This window comes from Mytilus edulis, chromosome 7 (genome assembly GCF_963676685.1).
Source record: "Mytilus edulis chromosome 7, xbMytEdul2.2, whole genome shotgun sequence".
Taxonomy (NCBI): Eukaryota; Metazoa; Mollusca; class Bivalvia; order Mytilida; family Mytilidae; genus Mytilus; species Mytilus edulis.
The window spans coordinates 13,154,042-13,178,498 of NC_092350.1; the positions used below are offsets into that span (position 1 = coordinate 13,154,042).

General features: G+C 31.3%; 1 protein-coding gene across 1 annotated transcript in view; it reads right to left on the reverse strand.

The window, feature by feature from the left end:
• Window positions 1-24,457, reverse strand: part of LOC139529973 (uncharacterized) — a 46,584-nt gene that overhangs the window by 18,844 nt on the left and 3,283 nt on the right. The window contains exons 4-16 of the mRNA XM_071325975.1: window positions 24,074-24,379; window positions 20,414-20,527; window positions 16,725-17,024; window positions 15,434-15,721; window positions 14,068-14,433; window positions 13,329-13,649; window positions 11,973-12,080; window positions 10,483-10,797; window positions 8,695-9,036; window positions 5,304-5,363; window positions 4,155-4,412; window positions 1,485-1,820; window positions 185-529 (exon numbers count right to left, since the gene is read on the reverse strand). Of these exons, the coding sequence (XP_071182076.1) occupies window positions 185-529; window positions 1,485-1,820; window positions 4,155-4,412; window positions 5,304-5,363; window positions 8,695-9,036; window positions 10,483-10,797; window positions 11,973-12,080; window positions 13,329-13,649; window positions 14,068-14,433; window positions 15,434-15,721; window positions 16,725-17,024; window positions 20,414-20,527; window positions 24,074-24,379 (3,459 nt within the window). The remainder of the gene's footprint in view (window positions 1-184; window positions 530-1,484; window positions 1,821-4,154; window positions 4,413-5,303; window positions 5,364-8,694; window positions 9,037-10,482; window positions 10,798-11,972; window positions 12,081-13,328; window positions 13,650-14,067; window positions 14,434-15,433; window positions 15,722-16,724; window positions 17,025-20,413; window positions 20,528-24,073; window positions 24,380-24,457) is intronic.

Here is a 24,457-nt window from a genome sequence, read left to right on the forward strand (position 1 = left end):
CAAAGACAAACAACAGTCTCCAAAATACAACATAAAAAGTCTGAGAAACACGAACAACACAACAAACCAAATGACAAATGCTAGATAACAAAGCATAATTCCAAAATGGTTGTTTGTCTGTTCATCATGCATGCTTATCAGACAAAGTTGAAAATTTGACACATTGTTTAAATAAAATACTCACTCTTTGACCAGCATATGTGTAATATCATGTTCTCATTTTTGTCTGTCATGCATTTATTTGCTCCATGACGACAAACACTTTCCATTGTCGTAAAGTCTCCAATTTCTGCTGCCTTTTTCAAAAGTTTGTCTAACTCACTGGAAGGTAGACTAGCTCCAACGTCTAATAAATGTTGTACTAACACACCAATATTTGTAAGATCTGAATGATAATGACAATATTGATGAAGATAGTTGTAGGCAGATTCTTCTATTGGTGATTTGTCACCCTCATCTTTTATGTCAAAATTTGGTTTTGCGCTAAAAATAATTTCCACCATTTGCTGAAAATCAGACGCATTTTTGCCTGTAAAATAAAGATGTCAGTTACATTAAGACTATACATTTAATGTTTAATACATAGTGAATATGCGTAAAAAAAAATTGTTTGCAAATCTGTAGTATGTAATTTAGTGGTTGTTGTTGAATGATATCTGTCATATTTGTTTGCGTTTGCTGTTTTAAGTTAGCTCTTTTTTTCCTTTTTCTCTTACTCTAAGATATATGTAAAGTTCATTGTTGAAGTCTGTACTGTGACCTACAGTTGGTTTATATTATCTGGTCTCTAATAATAAACTAAAACGACTCACCAACCATATATTTTTTATTATTATTTTATTTATTTCATTAATATACTGTTGTCCTAGCCATTAATGGAATTTAATATTTGACAGTCGACAAGGTTGGAACCGTCTACATTTATTCATCGAGATAATTTCAACAGCACACACGATTACTTTACTGGTAAATGTCTTGAAGTTAATGAGATTCTAACATTAATCATAAAAGACGATACGGCCGTTATAATTTAATTTTTGATGGAACTCGTCTTCTGATTGGCTGACGTTGTTTAGTTTATCAGCTCATAGATATAATTTAGTTATGTTACCGTGACGTCATCAACGTTTTTTCATGAATTACTGCGGTTTAAAATGGAATTTCGAATTAAATTATAGGAAATAACTGTAATATTGTATCTGTCTATTCGAAATAACATAAAAAATGTGTTGCACACTTTAAAAAAAAAACTAAGCCTGTTATTTAGTGTGCACCACATTTTTTATGTTATTACTTCATAGACAGAAAAAATATTACAATCATTCCTTAAATAAAGTATGTGCAAGTGGGTCTACAAAATTGAATAAAGACAACTAATAAACTCTGGTTGGCACCTCAAAAATGCAAATAACATGCATCAGAACAAAAGCAATAACTTATTTTTTTTTAACATTTTTTTATTATATTTCTGTATATGGCATTACCGGTCATATCAATCAAAGTGTGTAGGACAGTTTTCCCATCAGATCCAATATGATTTACATCCGCTTTTCTTGCAAGTAACATCCTTACAACTTCCAAACATTGTAACCGACAAAAATAGATAAGTGGAGAATCCTCATTTGGCTTGCCTAAATCAACCGTTATTTCTATATCTGTCGACAATATCTTCACACAAATCCCTTCAAGAAGAGGCTTTCTAAATATTTCCCTTCCTTTCGCGTATTTCCATAACAGGTGAAACAAGCTGTCAATGCTATCTTTCTCTGGTGTTTGATGCTCGAGTAAAATGTCAAATATCGTTAAGCCACCACTATATCCTAATGTATATAAGAAAATAAACTTGTACACAAGTATAAATTAATTCTTGAACCATCACATAAGCATATTTTTTCATATGACATTTCATTATTGTATGACAGCTGTCTTTTTAAAATTTTGTTCCTTTTGAACAGAAAAATCAAACACAATATAACTACATGATGATCTGCATAATTTTAATTAAAAGGTCATGCATTAGAAAACGGGACTTGGCACACTTTAACTTCAGGCTGCAGAAATAGTTGAATATGAATGAAAGATGTGGTAGAAATCACAATGACACTGTTGACACTACTGTTCACAAGAGATCATTCGACACAATAATTAAAAACGATAGGCCACACTACGGCATTAAACAATGAGTAAAGCTAATACTTCCTATATTTATTCAAAACTGAAGATCTTGGATTCCAGCAACGGTCATACAAAAGTTCAAAATTTGTAATAGTTTTTGTTGAACTGTCGTATATAATAGCTGATTAAAACTAAAAATAAAAAACACAATTTGAAACCTGACTTTGCTTAATATTGATATTGATATTAAATCAAAACTGTATAAATGAAACATGTGTGACCAGGTTGGATAAAACAATTATTCATATCAGTAGCTTGTTCAATAGATAGTGAGTAAAATTCAAAAATTCTGCATGGAGTATTTGGATTCATTTAACCATATAATACAAAATGTGTTCAATATGTATATGTAAGAGAATGATAATCCCTTTATTCATGGTTAAGTACGAGCGATAGCTAGTACTTATCATGAAGTAAGGGATTATCATTCTCTTACAAACTTAGAATATTGTAAAGTGCTCAAGGCGCAAATGATCTCTTGATTGGTTGTATTCAAGAGTTTGTTTCATTGTTGGTGTGTAAAATAAATGTTTATAATTGATGCATGACTTCATTTTGCAGTATTTCATTAATGGGCTAGTTTAAGTGATGTAAGGACTTTCTTTTAATTTGAGAAATATTAGAATAATGTGTTATAGACAAGATTTAAGGTGAAACAGCAGTACAAAGTATATGTTTCTTGACTGTGAGTATGAATGTAAATCGTATAATGTTTAAACGGGGAATTATCTTTTTTTAATTACAGTTTCCATCAATAAAATAAAATCAGTTACAACAAATTCTATTCCTCATACAAAACTATAGTCCGGCTTTTAAAACTAATTAATTAAGTCTGGGAAATTTTCTAGTACAATGCCGTTAAAAGTTTTAAACTTATTTATCAAATTTCTGGGGGGTTTTATGGGAATATTGGAAATAATTATTCTCTATTATTTTTCATTTGTTTGACAATGCAACTTTTAGTCAAATTCAATCACTGTGATAAAGCCTTTCAATTTGGTAACTATGTTTTAGAGCAGTTGTAATTCATTTATAAAAACTCGTTGTTTTGAATTGTAATTAGGTTTGCACAATAGGATAATCCCTTGCCAAGAACATGATTTACATTCATTCTTCACAGTAAAGAGACACCAAATTCTACAATTTCATTGGTCGAGAGCTCTTTGCTATATTCTAAAGTTAGATTATTATAATATCTTGGTGAAATATAGACATAGTTGAAGTACAAAGTTCGGAAAAATATCAAAAAGATACATTGTACATAAATCAACTTGTCAACACATGTTTCACCGATGCTGATCTGGCAGACATAATCAAAGAGGTCGATTGAGTAAGAAAAACAAAACAATACCAGACAAACTATATGATCAAGAATTTGTACTTATGCCGAAAGCTGGACCTAGAGAGGCATCTATTTTGTAATTTGAGAAATTTATATTTCATAAAACATTTTTGAGAGTTGGTGTAAAATTTATTTATCACTAATGTAATACTTAAGAACCAGTTCGAGCTATATGCTACATATATTTGTCTTAACATAATTTAGTTTTAACTGTTTCATTAGATTATAATAATAAAGGCAATTGTAGTATACTGCTGTTCAATAGTCATCAATCGATTCAACGGAATCAAATCCTGATCCCAAACTAAAACACTGGGAAACATATCAGTTATAAGAGGAAACATAAAGAAACGTTTATCAATTAAAAAATGATGCAAAACAGAAATATAAAAAATCTATTTCCGAAAATACCTTTCTAAAATGTGTTAAATTAAATTATTTACTTTTTAAAAACGTTAAAGCATAATTGCATACCACATTAAATTGCACATTTTGAAATTTGTAAGCACAATAAAGTGTACAAAGTAGAAGAACTATTGAAAATGAATAATTTTTTGTGTAAGTCGTAAATCTTCACAAATAAATCTGTAGTTCAATAAATAAATTAGAACTTTAGTTAGAAACATAATATAATCACCTGACTTCAGACATCTTTCGAATGCATTAAGCCTATCCACTCCACTGTGAGAAAAGTTTGCTCCTGCTTTGAGTAGTGCTTTAATTGCTTCAATATCTTCATATTGTATGGCAAGCAGTAAAGGTGAATCGTGTCCCTCCTTGTCAATGTTTACAGGCGCGCGATGTGATAAAAGTAATTCTAGTATTTTTAGTCTATTTTTTTCGGTCTTCTTTTTATCCTCTAAATTTACGAAATTTTCTATTTCCAACATTGTACCTAGTTAAAAAAATAAATTTCATAATGTTTTGAGTTAATCTAATAATGAATGAAGTCAAATTCAGAACGGGTTTAACTAACATCTACTTCTGTTAATTTTCCATTTTTGTATCTATTATCCCTCTAAAATAATTTTTTTAATGAATGGCTATTATGTATTTTGAATTTGTTGAACCATAAAATGAATTTTTGACTCTACACAAAATAAATTAGTGCCATTCATTATAATTAAATTTCTATAAAAATTGATAAGAATGTTTCAAGTAAAAGAATTTCTGAATCAATGAAAAAGAAGTTCCAGTAAAAGTAGGCGTGTCGCCATACAAATTGACAACATTGAAAATAAAACATTTTTGCTTTATGAAATAGATTATTTAGGTTTTAGTATTGTAGCAATTGAGCGTAATAAATGTTCCATCTGTTTTGTGCTGATCTCTTGAAAGTTCAAGACCAGAATAGGTCCAAGGACACAGCTGCCGGTCTTTAGTGTTCATTATCTACGAATATAGTTCCTAGTGTGACCAGTGTATAACTTGCACTGTTTTATACACTTTCATGGATCTTAATGCATGAAATATTAAGTAAGGGGGTGAAATTACATGTTAAAAAAATTAATTGCCGAATCTTTATGTTAAATAGTGATTTGGTCTAGTAATAAAAGGTAAAAACCTAGTACGTCTGAAGCTGTCGAACTGAATTTGAGACCCTCTTAACACAGAATTGTCAATATTCTGAGTTAAAGCTGGTAGAATTCTATAATTTGGATATTATTTGTCCCAATAGTAGTACACTACACTGTAAAAAAAACTCTTTTTGAGATAGAGCAGGTTTTTTTTACTATGAATTTATTTTCTAAAAGAAATGAACTACGAAATAACTGTGTTTACATACTAGATCTAGAATTATGCAGGCCTGTTGTTCTGTAACGACTGGTTCTACATGACAGAAACCCTGTAAATCATTTTTAAAAAAAACATTAAGCAAGATTAAATTTTTCAACAACTTTCGACTTAGTAAGTAGTATCTCATGAGCATATGGCCACTTTTCGGTAGTTTACAGGTTGTTGTTGTTGTCAATCAATAACTAATTGATTCGATCAGTTGAAGAAATTACCGACTGCTTAAATCAAAACTAGGTAAAACATAGAAAATGAAAAGAAAGAGGTTAAGATTAACATGTTTGCAGACGATACACAATTTTTTAAATAGAACAGAGGAATCAATCGAGGACACATTCAAGGTTTTAGAAATATATGAGAAAGCATCGGGAGCTAAGATAAATTATGAAAAGACTGTAGGGGTATATTTGGGTCGCTGTAAAAATAAAACACCAAAATATAAAACAATTAGGTGGTCAAGTGAACCAATTAAAGCATTGGGAGTCAATCATGGATACAGTGTTGATATAGAAGCTAAAACCAACAACTTTTTGGAAACATAAAAATTCAAAAGAACAAAAGACCTATTTTTTTCGCTAACTTCGGAAAAAGTGGAATTCATACAATAAAAGATATTTGGGACGAAAAAACGAAAAATGTCAAAAGCGACAACTTTATATTCAATATTCTTAAAGATAAAAGAAACTGGATATCGGAATGGACAAGGCTGAAATTAGCTATTCCAAAATTGTTCAAGGACAGACTAAAAAACGTCCACGTTGATCCCGAAGCCCCCAAACATTGTTATTACATTAAAAATACATTTGAATTCTACGATAAACAGAATAAAGTAGTAATCCCAAGTGAGATATCTTTGAAATTAATCCAATATTCGTTAAATTTAGATATGGTTCCAAACTGTCAAATAAAATGGAATATTCAGTATAATTCGGAATTACCGTGGAAAAAGATCTGGATAAATTTAAATAAAAGCTTGTTCTCTAGGAAAGCAAATCAAATTAGCTGGAAAATTGTTCATAACATTATCTATACGGAGCAAAAACTATTTAGAATCGGCAAATCAAATAATGGCAAATCCCATTTTTGTACAACAGAAAACTAAACTCTCACACACCTTTTTCGCAGCTGTAACATTATAATGGTTGTTTGGGAACATATTTTTGATGCGCTTAAAATATATAATGTACTTAATAACACAGTAAAAATACTCCATTGAGCGAAGAACTTATCATACTAGGAATGTACGACTACAACAAAAAGTACAATGTCATAACTAATACGATTATGAATACAGTTAAATGGATTTTTTTGAAATGTAGGAATATAATCAAATAGTTATCAAAGGTACCAGGATTATAATTTAGTACGCCAGACGCGCGTTTCTTCTACATAAGACTCATCAGTGACGCTCATATCAAAATATTTATAAAGCCAAACAAGTACAAAGTTGAAGAGCATTGATGATCCAAAATTCCAAAAAGTTGTGCCAAATACGACTAAGGTAATCTATGCCTGGGATAAGAAAATCCTTAGTTTTTCGAAAAATTCAAACTTTTGTAAACAGGAAATTTATAAAAATGACCCCATTATTGATATTCATGTCAACACCGAAGTGTTGACAACTGGGCTGGTGATACCCTCGGGGACGAAACGTCCACCAGCAGTGGCATCGACCCAATGGAGTAAATAGTTATCAAAGATACCAGGATTATAATTTAGTACGCCAGACGCGCGTTTCGTCTACAAAAGACTCATCAGTGACGCTCATATCAAAATATTTATAAAGCCAAACAAGTACAAAGTTAAAGAGCATTGAGGATCCAAAATTCCAAAAAGTTGTGCCAAATACGGCTAAGGTAATCTATGCCTGGGATAAGAAAATCCTTAGTTTTTCGAAAAATTCAAACTTTTGTAAACAGGAAATTTAGAAAAAATGACCCCATTATTGATATTCATGTCAACACCGAAGTCAACACCGAAGTGTTGACAACTGGGCTGGTGATACCCTCGGGGACGAAACGTCCACCAGCAGTGGCATCGACCCAGTGGTGTAAATAGTTACCAAAGGTACCAGGATTATAATTTATTACGCCAGACGCGCGTTTCGTCTACATAAGACTCATCAGTGACGCTCATATCAAAATATTTATAAAGCCAAACAAGTACAAAGTTAAAGAGCATTGAGGATCCAAAATTCCAAAAAGTTGTGCCAAATACGGCTAAGGTAATTTATGCCTGGGATAAGAAAATCCTTAGTTTTTCGAAAAATTCAAACTTTTGTAAACAGGAAATTTATAAAAAATGACCCCATTATTGATATTTATTCATGTCAACACCGAAGTGTTGACTACTGGGCTGGTGATACCCTCGGGGACGAAACGTCCATCAGCAGTGGCATCGACCCAGTGGTGTAAATAGTTATCAAAGGTACCAGGGTTAAAATTTAGTACGCCAGACGCGCGTTTCGTCTACATAAGACTCATCAGTGACGCTCATATCAAAATATTGATAAATATCAGTCTAAAAGTTTTACTTCCAGTCAATTGATATCATATGCAAAACGGAAACTGGGCAGTTCAATTGAATCTATGGACAAATCATTATCTTCCAAAAATGAAAATTTTGCAGCTGAAATAATAAAACTTCTAATAAATCTTAGACATTAGTTAGTGACTTAATAATTTGTACTTACTTTCCTTTCCTTTTTAGAACATTATACATCCAACAATAGAAATATAAATTACACGCATTTTAAGGTCGAGCATGTGACCTATAAAATCATTGACCGACACATTACAATGTAATCCAGGTGTTAAAAGTACAAAAAATTAAATGTCAATTATAAGTAAGGGTAAATTATTGTGTAGATTGTAGTATGTCTTTTGGTGAATTTTGGTGTATTTATTTACTGTAGAATGTTATAACTACATGTATTTTATACGCAAACTCTGTCTGTGTAATAAATATGAATGTATAACTTATGTATGCAAAAAATATAAAATAGATTTTTTTTATAATAGAGTCCACCTTTTATCCTTGACGATGGATCATTGTAAACACAGGGCCCCTTGTGTATACTTCCCTGGGATATGCAAGGTAAATTATAGTCAGGTGATTTTCAATAAATGTATTTCAAGTCTTAAAAAAAATGGTGTAACTATGAAAAAAACAAAAAAAACTAGGTAAAACTATCATTGACCAAAAACAAAAAAAAACACCTTTTAACTACTTCTTACATGGCAATCATTTCAGAATACTGATTTTTTTTAGAAACGTGTTCATTTAATGGCCCTTTAACTATCAACATACACAGTAATCGTGATATGACCTCTTAATTGAGGGTTTTAGAAAAAGATGAGCAAAGCCCATTATACTACTCAAACCTGTTGCTGAGATACATTTATGTAAAGCTGTTAATCCATCCTTCCCTATATGATCTGAATGTGCACCGAACTCAAGAAGCAGCTTGACACATTCCGGAAGACAATTATCAGCTGCTAACATCAAGGGAGTATCTTCGCCATCTGGCTGCGTATTTGGGCATGCGCCTTTTTCAAGTAATGTTGATAGCATCTTCATTATAATGACATCACGTTTAGGGTTAAGGTCCAATGCATGTTTTCCCGACATAAAAGGCAATGACAGAGGTATATTTCCGTCTTTATCTTTCAAATAAAATGAAGATCCAGATTCAAGAAGTATTTTGACAGTTCCAATGTTTTTAACTGAAAAGAGAACTCTTTTTACGTAAGTGATACAATATGAATGAACAGACAATGTCGTCTCAAAGCCTAAGTCCATATTTACCCGTCTCAAAGAGTTGACATGGATAGAGGTAATTATTATTTAAAATGTGACACATTTTGAAGAACACATTCACTTTATGGACAAAAATGAAGTTACAAGAAACTTCTTGACATTGTTTGTTTATAATCAACATACTAATAAGCTCACTAACCCGTGAAAAAATGATTTTATCTCGCATTAATGGGAACTTCCGCTCTCTCTTATTGTATGTTACCGCATATGGTAGGAATGTTACAGTTCAATATAATAAGGTGTTTTTTTCAGCAAATTAAAATCAAAATGCCAACTAACATGCCACATTTATTTTGACAACATTGATAACCATTTTATTAAAAAATCTTATTTACGTTTACGTTAACAAACAGCAGTCATCTTTTTTTTTTACTAATAATTATATTTGTATAATCTATTTACGCTGCTTCAAACACTTTAAATACTATTTGCATATATTAGATTTTATACTGAATAATAATTTAAGGATGTACTTTGGTGAAATTAAATAAATCAAGAATCTAAAATTGACACTATAAGCCGGAAGAGCATTGGTTAAGAATCAATATAAGCTACAAATATTGGTCCTTCTCGAGATATTTGATATTGAAAATATGGCGGAAAAAGGCAGACTCGGACTTTGACCTTATATTTACATTGGTATTATTTGGGTCTCAAATCAAAAGAAAGAAAATCAACAATCTGCAATAATTTTGGTAAATGATCTTTTATGTGGTACTAAATCTTGTATGAAAAATTAAAGTGGTGTCATGGGGCAACATATTTTACCTTGTATTGTATGGAAAAACACCAAGGAGTTCGAACATTTGACACAAATGCAAAAACCTCACCTTAATAGATCTATAATACAATGAATGACTCATATTTGAATATTGTATTCCAATTGTTTTACATTTGATAAGTTATATATGTTTGTTTACCTCTCACATTGTTGTCAATATAATGGAATTCTACGCGGCTGTCACTTAAGCAAGACGTTCAGCTAGCTTTTAAACCAGGTTTAATACACCATTTTATACATAAAGAAATGCATGTACTAAGTCAGTTATATGACAGTTGTTTTTTTTTATTCGTTTGATGTGTTTGAGTTTTTGTCATTTTATAAAGGACTCGGCGTTTTGAATATCCTTAGAGATTGGAATATTGTTATTTCACTTTTTGAAAATAGCCACTCTGTATAAGTACATAATCATTGTCGAATAATCAATTAGTAGGTATTTCACGCTTTATCATAACGAAAAACTTAGTACGTCTTGTATCATAATTTTATATGATAATTATATTTCCAGTATAATAAACGATTATAGATAAAGATAGTATATGAAAAAATTATGCAATTTGCTAGTACAAACCATTGAGACTTTTACTAAAACCGCGTAGAGACGTGATAAGTGCCGTTTCACCATGTTGATTCAATTTATCAACCGTTGCACCGGAGTCCAGTAACATTTTCATTGCCTTCTGTCTATTTAGTTCAGCAGCTAAAATTAACGGCACCTCAATGCCCCTATTTGGATCTGATCCCTTCTCAATGAAAAGTCGAAGAATCACATTAACCAATCCTGTGTCATGTAATTTAAGCAGTGTGTATAAGGGTGATTCTCCATCTTTTGATACGAAATTGATGTCTGCTCCAGCACTCAGAAGTAGGGTAATTAAAGTATAAACTAAAAAGAAAGTCATAATTATATCATCCATATTTTTAAAATTTACACTCAATTCAAAAAGGTTAACTATTAACACATTTTGTATAAGATTAATGTTGTTGAGTAACGATTTGTCCTGTCGACACAGTATAACAATAATGTGGTGTTATTACAAAAGAGAACAAAGCCCACAAGACTAAGAGACCATATGACATGGATGTTATTGTAAATTGGTAAATTTCTGTTTTGTTTAGAAGTGTGCATTTACTGACTTAATTTGTAGTAAGAATACTATAGAATACCATCGCTAGCCTATTATCATAAGAAAAGTAAATATTGAGAGGAACTTAAAACCAGCACTCATATTACAATCTCAGAAGTTGTTAATGCTTTGTCCTTATTTATCTCATTTGGTTAGCTAGTTAGGAGTTGAAAAATGTTACAAATTGTAATGCAAATGACCAGTTTTCTTCTGTCATTTTAGTTGTTTACCTGTATTTATCGTGTCGGAATTATAGAATAATAATATGCCATTTGATGGTTAGTTGTGTGTTTTTTTTATATTACAACGGTATATTCTCGTGTTTGAGCATGTTTCAAATATTTTCTGTGGACCTAACGCAATCAACAATCAATAACTTAACTGTCGTTTTTTTCAGTTGTTAGGTATGAAAAATAGTATAACCTGTATGATCGGTTTTTAAAATGTTTACTTTTTATTCATTTATTATAACGTTTATATCATATGAAACTACGCGTTTTTCATATATTCCCCTCAAATATGAATACGCCATAAACGGATCTCATGTCTGCACACTTTTAGGCAAATTTCACGGCAATAATTTAAACATTAATATATGAAAATCAAAAACCTATTGATATCAGCAGCAGGTGTTAATATTCTGAATATGAGAAATAGTGTTCACGCCAATGTTTGATAGACATATTTAATTCATAGAAAGCATAGTTAAATTTCACAGCATTTCACATTTGACACGTGTCATTGCTCATAAATATTACAAAAAGTATATAGCAACATCTTACTCATTAACGCATGCCTAAATACATCTGTTTTAGATGATTTGAAACGTTCTAAAACAGTTTTAAAACAATTATATATACATTGGTTTTATAGCCTCTATTTTGGTAGCCATAATATACAGCTGCAAAATCAAATCAACTTTGAATTATCACACCTCCGGTTCGGATTTCGTTTAATTTTTCTACATCAGTCGTGACCGGAAAAGTGCTTTCTCTGTCTGTCAGATCTTTGTTTTCCGAGCTTGTTACCTCTTTAGTTTTAACTGTAATATACGAAAGTTTAAAGAAGCAACTATCTAAAGTTATTTTGTTATAAAGAGGGGCAGTCAAACTCGAAGATCAAAACAAACTGACAACGCCATGGCTACAAAAAGAAGGTATTGGTTGTTCCTATGACATTTTTTTTTAGTTTTCAATTTTATTACCGGGATTGATAGCAAACTCTATAAATGCCATTGTAACTAGGCACATGTGCAACAATAAACTGAATAAAAAATATAATCCGGGTATGGTATTTAGAAACTACGAATTCAGCATTGACTTGTATAATACTCCAAAAGAAATAGTAAAATATAATGGCACAAAATCGTATACCAGAGCAATTAAAAGTGTATGATTGGTGGAAGAAACCATTAGAAGTTCAAAAATGAGTTCAGGGTCATAAAGACATCTACATTCGTATGTACCAATGAAAATGAAAATCACTTACTGGCATAAAAATATAATACCGGATGAAATATAAACATAGGCAAATAAATATTTACTTACAAATATACAAAAAAAACCTTAACGTTACAAAGATATTTACAAATACGCGGACAATCTAATCGTGCAATAAACACAAAACGCCAAGAAGACAAAACGTTCCAGTAATATTCTTAATTCTATGAAAGGATTTGAGTTTATTATTAGTTATCAAAATTACCGGGCTAATAAATTGATACGCCAAGAATCATCAGTAGGACCTTGTTGATTTTAGCATAACGCTTCTCGTCTGAAGCAAATTACAAATCTAGAGAACGTTAGCTCATACATTTTCGTTATTAATTTTCTCCAATGAAACTGTACCTGCCTACAATATACTAATTTTATGGTAGTATTTCAGGGTAGATATCAAATAGAAACATCAGATGTTTTTTTAGAAAATTGATCGTTCGCAACTTTTTGATCCTGTTTATACTTGTGCTGAATTTGTTTGTTTATTTGTTTGTATGTTTTATACATATCATTTCATATAATTCACCAAGGCAATTCATTAAACGATTACATATCAATGTAAAACAGAAAGAAACGCGGATACCCTTTGACAAATTTGTAAATTCAAATCAATGATTAGAACATGTTATATTAACGTACTTTGTATAAAGAATAGTTTCAATAAAAGTGAGCAGTTATAATTAAGATTATTCTTGTTTCTTATTATTATTAATTAAGCAATGTTTATAACGTTGTTTTTCAATGAACAGACAACAAAAGGTTGATCAGTGTTGCTATTTTACTTTTTGAAATACCTTTTCTTAGTATAACTTGAAGAGCAGTTGTGCCATTTGCTCCAACGTGGTTAACATCGGAATGAGCTTTCAGAAGGCAAATGGATATGTTGAATAGATTCAAAGACAAAGCCTCTATAAACGCCGAATTACAATCTTTTACACTAGTACTTGGATCAGCACCAACTTCAATTAAGAACAAAACATTCTTTTCCAAAGCGTGTTGTCTTCCTCTTTTAATATAGCGAATCAGGGCAGTTTCTCCTAAATCATTTATTTTGTTGATTTCAGCCCCATTTTTAATGAGTAACGATACTACCTCTTTGTCAAAAATCTCACTGTCTGCAATGGGATTGAAGAAATGTATTTTAATACTTTTAGTTTAAATACATTTTTTTGAGACTAAAACATTGACATACCAGGAAAGATAAAAAAAAATACATTTATATTGTCATATGACCTTCTTTTGTGAACACGTACTCGCTTTTATAAAAAGAAATCTTGCAACTTTAAATTTTAAACAAAATTTAATGAAACTTAAGACTGTTATCAATCAGAAGAATAAGCAGTGTTTATAATTAGGTGTACTCATCCATTATTTCATACATATTTACACGGACCTTTCACATTTTGATGTATCAGTACGCAACCACATGGACATATTCATGAGTTTTAATATTTTTTATGAGATGCAATATTTCAGATTAATTCAATTGATTGTTATTGTTTTCAATAAACCCCGGATGAAGTATATATTTACCCATATGTGCTTGCAAAGCAGTTAAACCATTGTTTCCGCTGTAATTGACATCAGCCCCTTGTAAAATGATTTTGTTGATGATATTAAAAGAACACTCCGCACATGCAAGTATTAAAATCGTATTTCCGTTGTTATCTGGAATGTTTACATCTTTGTAGTAATCTAACAAAAGACGAATATCTTCTGCATTTTCTCCGTCCTCTATTTTTGCGCACAACTGTAAGGCAAAATGAACTGGAAGTTCGTTTGAATCAGACAAAGAGAGTGTTGGTGCTCTTGCACTGAGTAACAGTTGTAGGATTCGCGAAGGTCCAGAAGGTCCTCTTATTGGCATATCTTTCTTTAAAAATTGCGTGTATGAACTAACTGAAATAGTATTATTTTATCATTAAATTTTTTTTATTTTATTTGCATACATGTTTTTACAAGATACGTTTTGTCCTTAAGCGAACACATGTCACTATTATTTCTATGTAAATGCATAACACAAAGTCATACTTATTTAACCAATAAAACTTGTAAAATATTAAAAATTAAAATGGAATTAAATTGCGCGAAATTAAACGTTTGATCTCTGGTACATTATGACATGGCAAAACATGACGTCAATCGAATGTAACTTATCACGCTCAATTCTTCCTTACAAGTACCATTCGAATTCGGATACTATGAAATTATTTTTTTTACATGTAGGTGTTGATTCAATTCAAATTGTTTTGCACTAATAGAAATATGCGTCTCATAGAGTCAATATGGCGGTTATCTACATGGTTACATCTTGCAAATTATGGTAAAAAGTAGCTTATAAAAAAAACGTTGTTTTGATAAAGAATTAGAAGGTTTTAGCGTAATTCTTCTTCATTTTTCATAAAAGGACCTCAAATTATTATTCATTTTTATTTTAGTTTGTTACTGACACACTGCATTTTTAAATGTTATATTAACATGATACAGATATGTAATTTCTTTGATACTATAACATTAAATAATTCATTGCACATTGTTTCCATTTCTACAATTAGTCACTACCAGATGAGCATGATTTGCATGTACCAAAGTACTAAGGTATTGAAATAAAGCAGCCTATTGATACAACCACAACACCAGCAGATGGCTCCATTAACATTAACAGTACAAATCTTACTACAGCCCATGTCCGATTCGGTAATAAAAGTCCCTTTATTTATGTTTTCGGTAAATCAAATTTTTAGTTCAAATCTTTTGCAAACAATAAAAAATGTAAAAAAAAACCTAAAAAATTAAAAGTATAGAAAAACCCGGGCTATATGAATCAGATATTGTTATAGGATATGTGATTGACAAAACATGAGATTTCTATTGGCTGATTGTGACAAAGTTTACTTACTGTCTTCGCCATCATGTTGAAAATAAACATGTAGAACAGTATAACTGTTCGATCCAACATGTTTCACGTCTGCACCTGCTTCAAGTAGAATCTTAATAATTTCAATGTTTCTTGTACGAACAGCGTGTAGTAACGGTGAGTCGTCGCCTTTTACAGCAATGTTTGGATCAGCACCTGCTTTTAATAGCATCTTTACAAGTACTTCTTTTGTATTTGTATGACCACGTATTACTCTAGTCAACAAAGAGTCTTCAACATTGTCATCGATACAATATGTGTTCTTTTTTTCTACAAATAACAATACTAGTGTGAAATATAGTATAACACCAAATGCGCAAGACGCGCATTTTTGCCACAAAATACTCATCAGCGACACTTGAATCAAATATGGCAAAAAACAAAGACGAAGTTGAAAAGCTTTGAAAACCCAAATATTAATATTTAAATTTAGAATTTAAGATTTATATTTAATCAGTTACCTTTGTTAACTATAAGGAGTAATATATACAATTAAAAAAAGCAACCAAAGGTGTTGCTGCATTATACACCATTTACCGGTAAATTATATATACTATGCTGATCGTTTTTTGTGTTGTTCTTGTTGTTCACTTGGGGACAAGAAGAATATACTAGTAGTGGTGTCAAACATGCATGATAGCGCTCAACTCTTCCCCTTAAGGAAATGACTGAACTCAACAAAAAAAAAACGTTAACAAAAATCCAAAAGACACAAAGTACTGACGAAAGATAACTTTCAGTTATTGAAAGCTCGTTAAAAACCATACGCAACTGGCACATTTAAATCGTGTTTACCAAGACTAATGTTCAAATTAAAACACATCTACAGATTTAGTAGGTGAAAAAATCAAAGGAAGTACGAGAAATTTTACGGAGGCCATCACGAACTAATCTCTATTTTCACATGTTTCATATATGCCTACAGACATTTTTTTATCGTGTTCACCGCAATCCCGCAATCTTTTTCATCAAATGTGACATATTGAACACAATCATCACCGGGTTGGTACTTAAATAAACAACACGAGCGCACCTTTCCGGAGCATCTGAGATCAACCCTTGTGTTGGTGGGGTTCGTGTTGCCTAGTGTTTAGTTTTTAGTTTTCTATGTTGTGTTTTGTATTCTATTATGTTAATTTTCTCTTTTTCGTTTTCGATATTGCAATGTTCAATTGCAATATTCAGCAATGTTTTCCAACAGCGGCCAGCTTGTCATATCCCCTTTAAAAAAATATGACCAGAAAAACAAATATAAGAATAAGGTTGGACTTACCCTGGCCCTTAACATCAGTCTCCGACCTTACATGTCCAGTTAAGTTAAGATTCGCCTTGGAATCAAGTAGAAGTTGTACAATATCTATGTGTCCATTTGCAAGCGCAATTGTCAAAGGTGCACTGTTTAAATCGTCCACAATATTAACGTCAGCATTATGTTCTAGAACCCACTTGGTCATCTCGAAACTATTAAGCCAAATTGGGATTTGAAGTGGATATATACCATACTTGGTCGGTTTATTTACCTCAATACCCGAAACCATAAAACATCTAAATAAATTGGTCAGAATATCTGCCGCTGTCAAGTAAAAAAATAATATAAATGCGTACAATTTTTTAAACAGGAATCTTAAGGAATATAGTAAACTATAAAATGTAAATATAAAACTGGTAAACACTCCCTATTTGTAATTCTTATTACCAATACAAACTCGAATCGGAACAAGAAAATATTTTAATTATAGGTATTCAGTTAACATATTTATAATTGGTATTAAAGTTTATGACCCCTTCTGTAGCCATTTTTGTACGAATTTTTCAAACTTCAATTGTATCAAAACTACAGATGTAATGAATAATAGAGATAGGCCATTTTGTATTTATACCAAGAGGAAACTTGATGCAAAGCATTATTATTTATCGTTTGGTTTCATTTAACAGAAAAGTAGTACTTTTTGGCAAATAAACCGAGATTTTTATAGAAAAATCCACAGCCTTTAATACAGAGAGTTTTGTTATAAAATTTGAAACATAGATTACTCACTCTATGATGTGCTAGTTTTTATTTTTACAAAAAGTTCTACGCAACCTGTAAATGCCAAAATAACTCGTGGTGAGTCATTAAAGTCGAGCGCAACATAAAAGGTGTACTTGATTTGGTCCATATTTTAATTTGTTTTAACCAAAATCTACATTGATAAACTCGTTTTAAGGAAAGCAATGCTAGAACTGCATGCAATAATCTTCTATCTATCAGTTATGAAATTACCAAATATGAGGGTACAAGGATAAATGCTGTGAATTTTCTTTAAAATTTCCATATGCTTAGCATTGAATCAACACATGGGTACACAATCCTTAAATCAATAAACACAAGAGCGGTGAAAACCATACAGATCCTCGGAATAGATTGCGAAATTGTTTTTTAGACTGTATCACCTAATTTGCAGATTTTTATTGTCTGTAGAATATAAAAGACGGTAAAATCACGCTTGTATGCGTTTGGCGTTTTAAGCTCTTCTTTTTTTTTATAATAAGCTTTGGATTTTTTTTTCAATATTTTGGCCTCAATCATCAATCCCGAGACATTTATTTTCGAAATACTCTTCTAGTGCAGACACATTGGTATCGTTTATGTTATTGTAAAACAAATTAAAGATACTAAGCTTATAATCCAGGAGCGCGTTTTGTCTACAAGACTCATCAGCGATGCACGAACCAAAAAAATGAAAGGCCAAATAAACTACGAAGCTGAAAAAATTGAAACCGCGAAATTCTGAATAGAATAAAAAGCGAACGTTTTTTTTTTTTGTCACTGTATTTACATATTGTTTGTGATAACACCAGTAGTGCTGAGATAAACGCTCAAACATTTGGCGTGGAAAGTGAATAAGCGATTAAGAGGTTTACATATTGTGTAAACAGCTTACTATTGTTGAAGATTATGATTCTGTCAATGTATATTGATTGGGTTTTTTCAGTACAACATCAAAATCATTGGAACATTACCATACTTTCTTTACGAAAACAAGTGACAAGAACTGTACGATTTATTAAACAAAATTACCGTTTTGCATAGTTAGCTCTTAACAAATTTGTGACATTGAAAAACGTTATTTCTTTTTTATATAGTACCTTTGATAACTATTATAGATAAATATTAGATTAGTATAATGGCCATTCAAACTATTTGTACGATGATCTCGTTCATCTAAACACGAAATCTAATTACACAGATTCTAACAGGTGCCCCCAAAAGGTAATTAAAAGTATTCGTTTAGATTATACCAGAGACAAAAGTAACTCGTTATTGACGGGTTAGCGAAAACGAGATTGTAGGTAGTAATAGAAAGGTTCTTGAAATATGTTGTTGCGTTGCAACTAGGGTCCATTTGTTCTAAAAAAAAAATCAATATGTGAGGTTTAATATTTTTTTAGTTGCGATGTATATTTGAAACTATTTTTTTTGCATACAGTTGACTTCTAACTCTTTAGTAAAATATTTACAAAGCCGAATACAACCGAATCTTGCATTGATTTGTTTTAAAGTCATAATGAAACTTCAAATTTACAAAAAATGATGCATATGTTTTTTTATACCTAAATGGATAGTTTTCATTATAAAACCTATGTACATATACTTTCTTGAAGACAATTCTTTTATTTGTCCACATATAGATGGAGTTTACTTGTTTTTAATTGCTTGCTTTCAGGAAGCAATTCACCGACATTTATTCCGTATTCAAGTTACCTTCGCGCGACCCGTCTCGTAACAATTCGGTGATTGCAATACGCATAGAATTCTCATTGAAATAAACTCTTATCTGATTGTACATAACATTGAGAATGGAAATGGGGAATGTGCCAAAGAGACAACAACCCGACCATAGAGCAGACAACAGCAGAAGGTCACATGTTGTATCTACATGTTGATTGTTTACTATAAGCTGACAATCGGTAAACTTCGGCTTAAAACACGACAAATAATTATCCGCCATATTTTCACATCAAAATAGACAGGAAGAGAAAGAAATTACGATTATTGGTTCAAGAATTGAATAAACATTATTTTTCACCAGTCAATCGTTTCATATGACTATAGTATTTTTGTTCTGGTAACATGGTTGTTTCATTAAGCTTATCGTTTCATTGACGTCTTTCAACATATGGTCTGTTTATAATATAGGGTATTATTTGTCGTCGTTTTGCTAAAGACACACTAAAGTAGATCAAGCTTATAATGATGTATACAGAAAACGAAAGATAATCGTTTAAAACTGCTAGCAGTTTATTCGAGTTCTATCAAGGTTCGATCATTTGACTTCTTACGTTTAATACTAGTATTCCTTTATCATCATTCTCTCTCTCTCTCTCTCTCTCTCTATATATATATATATATATATATGTATATACAACTCGTCTAAACATCAACCCAACAATGTTAGATCTGTAAATTTGCTTTCGCAAATTTTTAGTTCTTCCCTCGCCGGGATTCGTATATATATATATTGACTATATATAAATAGTGATATAAGATATATAACCAACAGGTTTCTGGTATAATAAGACAGAAATCAAGTAGATACATGTAAAATGTAAAACAGAGATATAGTTTCAGTAATTAAATGAACGGGCAAGAAATATGTGGACATAACACATAAGATATATGAATGAAACCAATTAATGAATATTCAGCAATGGCTACACATGTTATTGTGCAACTTTTCATTGTACTGTTGTTTGTTGATGATATGATTTATTATAGTCTCAACATGTTCATATATATTTCATTGATGACTTATTAAATCTATTGAATATTTATGAAACTATAGATAATAGAAAAATAAACGTCAAAGCCATTACAATTTATTTCTTGCAAAAAAAGTAAAAAAGACATAATCATTTTCTGCAAGACATATCATCATTATTTCAACAACTTTAATGGATTTAAAAACATCGTTCACTTACAAGTTTCTTTATCCGTATCTTTGCCACTTTCTGTATTTCTTGAATACAAACGTTTAGGTTTGGACTGATGTTTTTTGTCTGCATCTTTACTTTTCTGTAACTTTTTACAACTTTCTGGAGCAAAGAAAAACTTTTTGAATGCAGTAAACATTAGTATGCACTTTAAGTTATGAGATTACACATTGAACTCTTTTTGAGCAGGCTGTTTACATGTAGTTGATGTAGATGCATAATAACAATATGCTCAGAAGTACAACTACTTCAGATAAATTCCATAGAAATGGAAAACACCAATTGTGAGTTAAAGCGTTCGGAATAGAATCCAAGTTAAAAGAAAAGATAAAATCACAAAAAAACTGAACTGCGAGGACAATAAAAAAATAATAGTCTCTAATCAAATGGCAATATTAAAAAGCTCAGACACATCAAACTAAAGGGGAAAGTGCGACTTTTATGTTAAAGTCCTTTGAATTCGAAAATCAAAAACTAAGTCTTACTTAATTTACTTCAAATAACGTCCTTTAAATTTTTGATGGCATTTTTCTGTCATATATAATATCTTTATGTTCAAATTTGGTCTTATTTCTTTGCATAAATTCCTGCTTTTAGTTAAAAACTTTTAAAACGTTCCACATAGCCGCATTTTAAGATCTAGCAATAACCTTTAGATATTGGCATGTATTTATCGAAATGATGCTTGTCTAAAAGATGTTATCTAAATAGTTGTTAATGTGTATTGGGTCTATTTATTATTCAATTAATAAGGCTTAAAGGATATTTGGGTGCAATAAGAAATTCTTCGAGTTGTTACAATCGTTACAATCGTTCATTCCTAAATTCTTCATTCTCAACCACTGGGCATATTTTCCTGGCTAGACAGAAGGGTATATTCCTTTATGTATGCGCTGGATGGCAAGAATGGAAGTTTAAATATTGTTGTGTGTCAGAGTCTTTTTCATAAATATTCGTTTTAAGATCAGTACGTTATAATTATAATTATTATACTCAAAATATCTAGGAAAGATAGTCTGTGAGAATTTTTTTCCATGGGGAACTTTATAATCATATTCTAATGTTTATTAAACTTGCATTATTGAAGGTATGTTGACTTTTGTAGTCCTATTGTATAAAACTAGGAAATGTGGTATGATTACTCAATAAACAACTGTCTGTCGAAGACCATATAACGTAAATGTTAACAAAATGATCACAACACTGATATCAATAATGACTAAATCGCAATGCAAGTTATTTTAAGAGGCTCTGACATGACAAAAATTCTAAAACAAATCAGTTTAACAATACATTTTGTAACCAAAAAATGAATGAAAATAAAGCTGATAGAGAGAAAACATTAACAACCTCTGAATTACAGGCTCAATACTTGGAACTTTATTTACACAAAATGTTGGGTATTAATCATTTTTACGACCACGGATACAAGCTTTCCCCTTTATTGTGCTAAAGTCAATAAATGCGTTTGTTAAAGAAGTCAATAAACAAAATGTATGATCAGTTCTAAGTAACTGTTACTATGTTTTTGAATTTGTTAAATCTACTTATAATGAAAATATGAGCTGTCATATTTGTGCAATTAGTAACTTGATAGATGCTGATCAGAGACATTACCTTTTAAATATAAAAATGTAAAAAAAAAACAGATATTTCAAACTGCCCTAGTTTTTACTTTCTGCTATATATATTGTTCTCTCACTAAATAATACAAAATACGGTGACTATATTGACAGCATTTAGCCCATCAAACTTAAGATAACGGATACAAAAAATTGACAACAACACGTTTAATAATTTCTTGCGTCCGTAGCGCCTTTCTGGATTTACCTTCATCACGAACGCACAAAGCCAAACATTTGAAATCCGAAGATGTATAAGTACCGTTGAAGAGCTATGTGACAGATAGATACAACAGATACAGTTAAGTCTATCTCATATCTTGAATTACATCTAGAAAATGAACATGAGAGTCGGTTGGAAACAAAAACAAAATTTTACGACAAAAGAGATGATTTCAGCTTCCAAACTTTTCCTGTCTATGTATCAACAATTTAGCAGCGCCTGTATATGGAGTATATTCCTCCCAATTGATACGATATTCTAGAGCTTGTATTTCCTACCATGATTTCCTTGATAGAGAGTTGCTGATCACGAGTAAGCGATTAAACAAACAGTTCCAAATTATGTTAAGTTGAGATCATCCCTTGGTAAATTTTACGGATGCCATCGTGAGTTGGGTGGAATATCCGTTTCACAGATGATATCGGATATGTTTCCAATGCCAATACTACAATCCCGTTCCCTTTTCACGAATGTGACCTACCGACTAGTCACCGGGTGTATAATTAAAATGAGCAACATGACGGATACCATGTACGGCACAAGATCTACGTATTCTTCTGGAGCAATTGATATCACCCCTAGTTTTTGATGGGGGTCGTGCTGCGTAGTCTTTATTTTGCTATGTTGTATTTTGTGCACGATTGTTTGTGTCTGTTTGTCTTTTTTGTGTGGTAGCCATGGCGTTGTCAGTATATTTTACCTATGAGTTTGAATGTCTTTTTGTATCTTTCGCTTTTCCTTTTTTACCTGAACGAAAATGGTTGACACCAGCTAATGTAGTTATAATAAAAAACAATGATGAAATATGATGGAAATTATATGCCTCCTACTTTACAGTATGGATAATAAACGGTTAAAATCGCAATTTAGTGGAGTAAAAGCGGGTCTCAAACATGTCTTTACTTTTTTACATTGGCTAGAGGTATAGGGGGAGGGTTGAGATCTCACAAGCATGTTTAACCCCGCCGCATTTTTGCGCCTGTCCCAAGACAGGAGCATCTGGCCTTTGTTAGTCTTGTATTATTTTAATTTTAGTTTCTTGTGTACAATTTGGAAATTTGTATGGCGTTCATTATCACTGAACTAGTATATATTTGTTAAGGGGCCAGTTGAAGGACGCCTCCGGGTGCGGGAATTTCTCGCTACATTGAATACCTGTTGGTGACCTTCTGCTGTTGTTTTTTTCTATGGTCGGTTTGTTTTCTCTTTGGCACATTCCCCATTTACATTCTCAATTTTACTAAAAAGCAATGTTGTTTCTTAGTTCAAAGTTCAAAGCTCCATGTAGATTAACATTCAAAAGATAATCCCCAAAAAAGTTGTTTAGATAATTTGATTTCCACCAGCTTTTTCCTCGGAGTTCAGTAATTTTGTTATTTTACTTTTTAGATGTAAAAATCAAATGTTACATGGAAAAGTTTCTATCAATAATGACTTTAAATAACAGCTCCGTGTGACACGTGTACAATATATTGGATATTCCTAATTATATTGTTCATTATATACGCTGAAATATAATCCATAGACATACAATTTGACCTATTGAGTCAACATTTAAGTATTGACTTGGAAAAAATCAATAAAATATGAAAATATGTAAACGTTTACAATTTTCCTAAACTATCAAAATGAAGCTTTAAGTACATTGGATTAATACATTTTGATTTTTTTTTGCACCAAAGTCTTGTCAACTTGTGTAGTTCGTTCCATGCCTATATATCAAGAATTACATAGGACTGTGTGTCAATAGTAATAAAATATTATATTGTATAATAAACAACTATTTTATATCAATTATCCTACCTGAAAATATATCAAAAGCACTCGTTCCATCAGACCTTGCATATGTCACATTTGCACCTGCTTCAATTAAAGCACAGCTTATTTTATATCTTCTTCGTTTGATAGCTTTCATCAATGGTGAGTCTTTGCCCAGTTCGACTCGATTCGGATCAACGCCTCTCGATACAGCATATTCTACAATCCAATCTTCAACATCGTTTTCTATCAACATATCTACAAGGTGTGGACCTACTGTATCTGACGTCATGTATAATTTTGGATTATCAACGAAAACTTTGATAATAGTATATCTAATGGACCTTGAACCTGAAAGAAAGACAAAACCCGAAGGATTAACTTTGCAATGCTAAAATGTCATGAATATAGTGATGTGTGCTTTTAGTT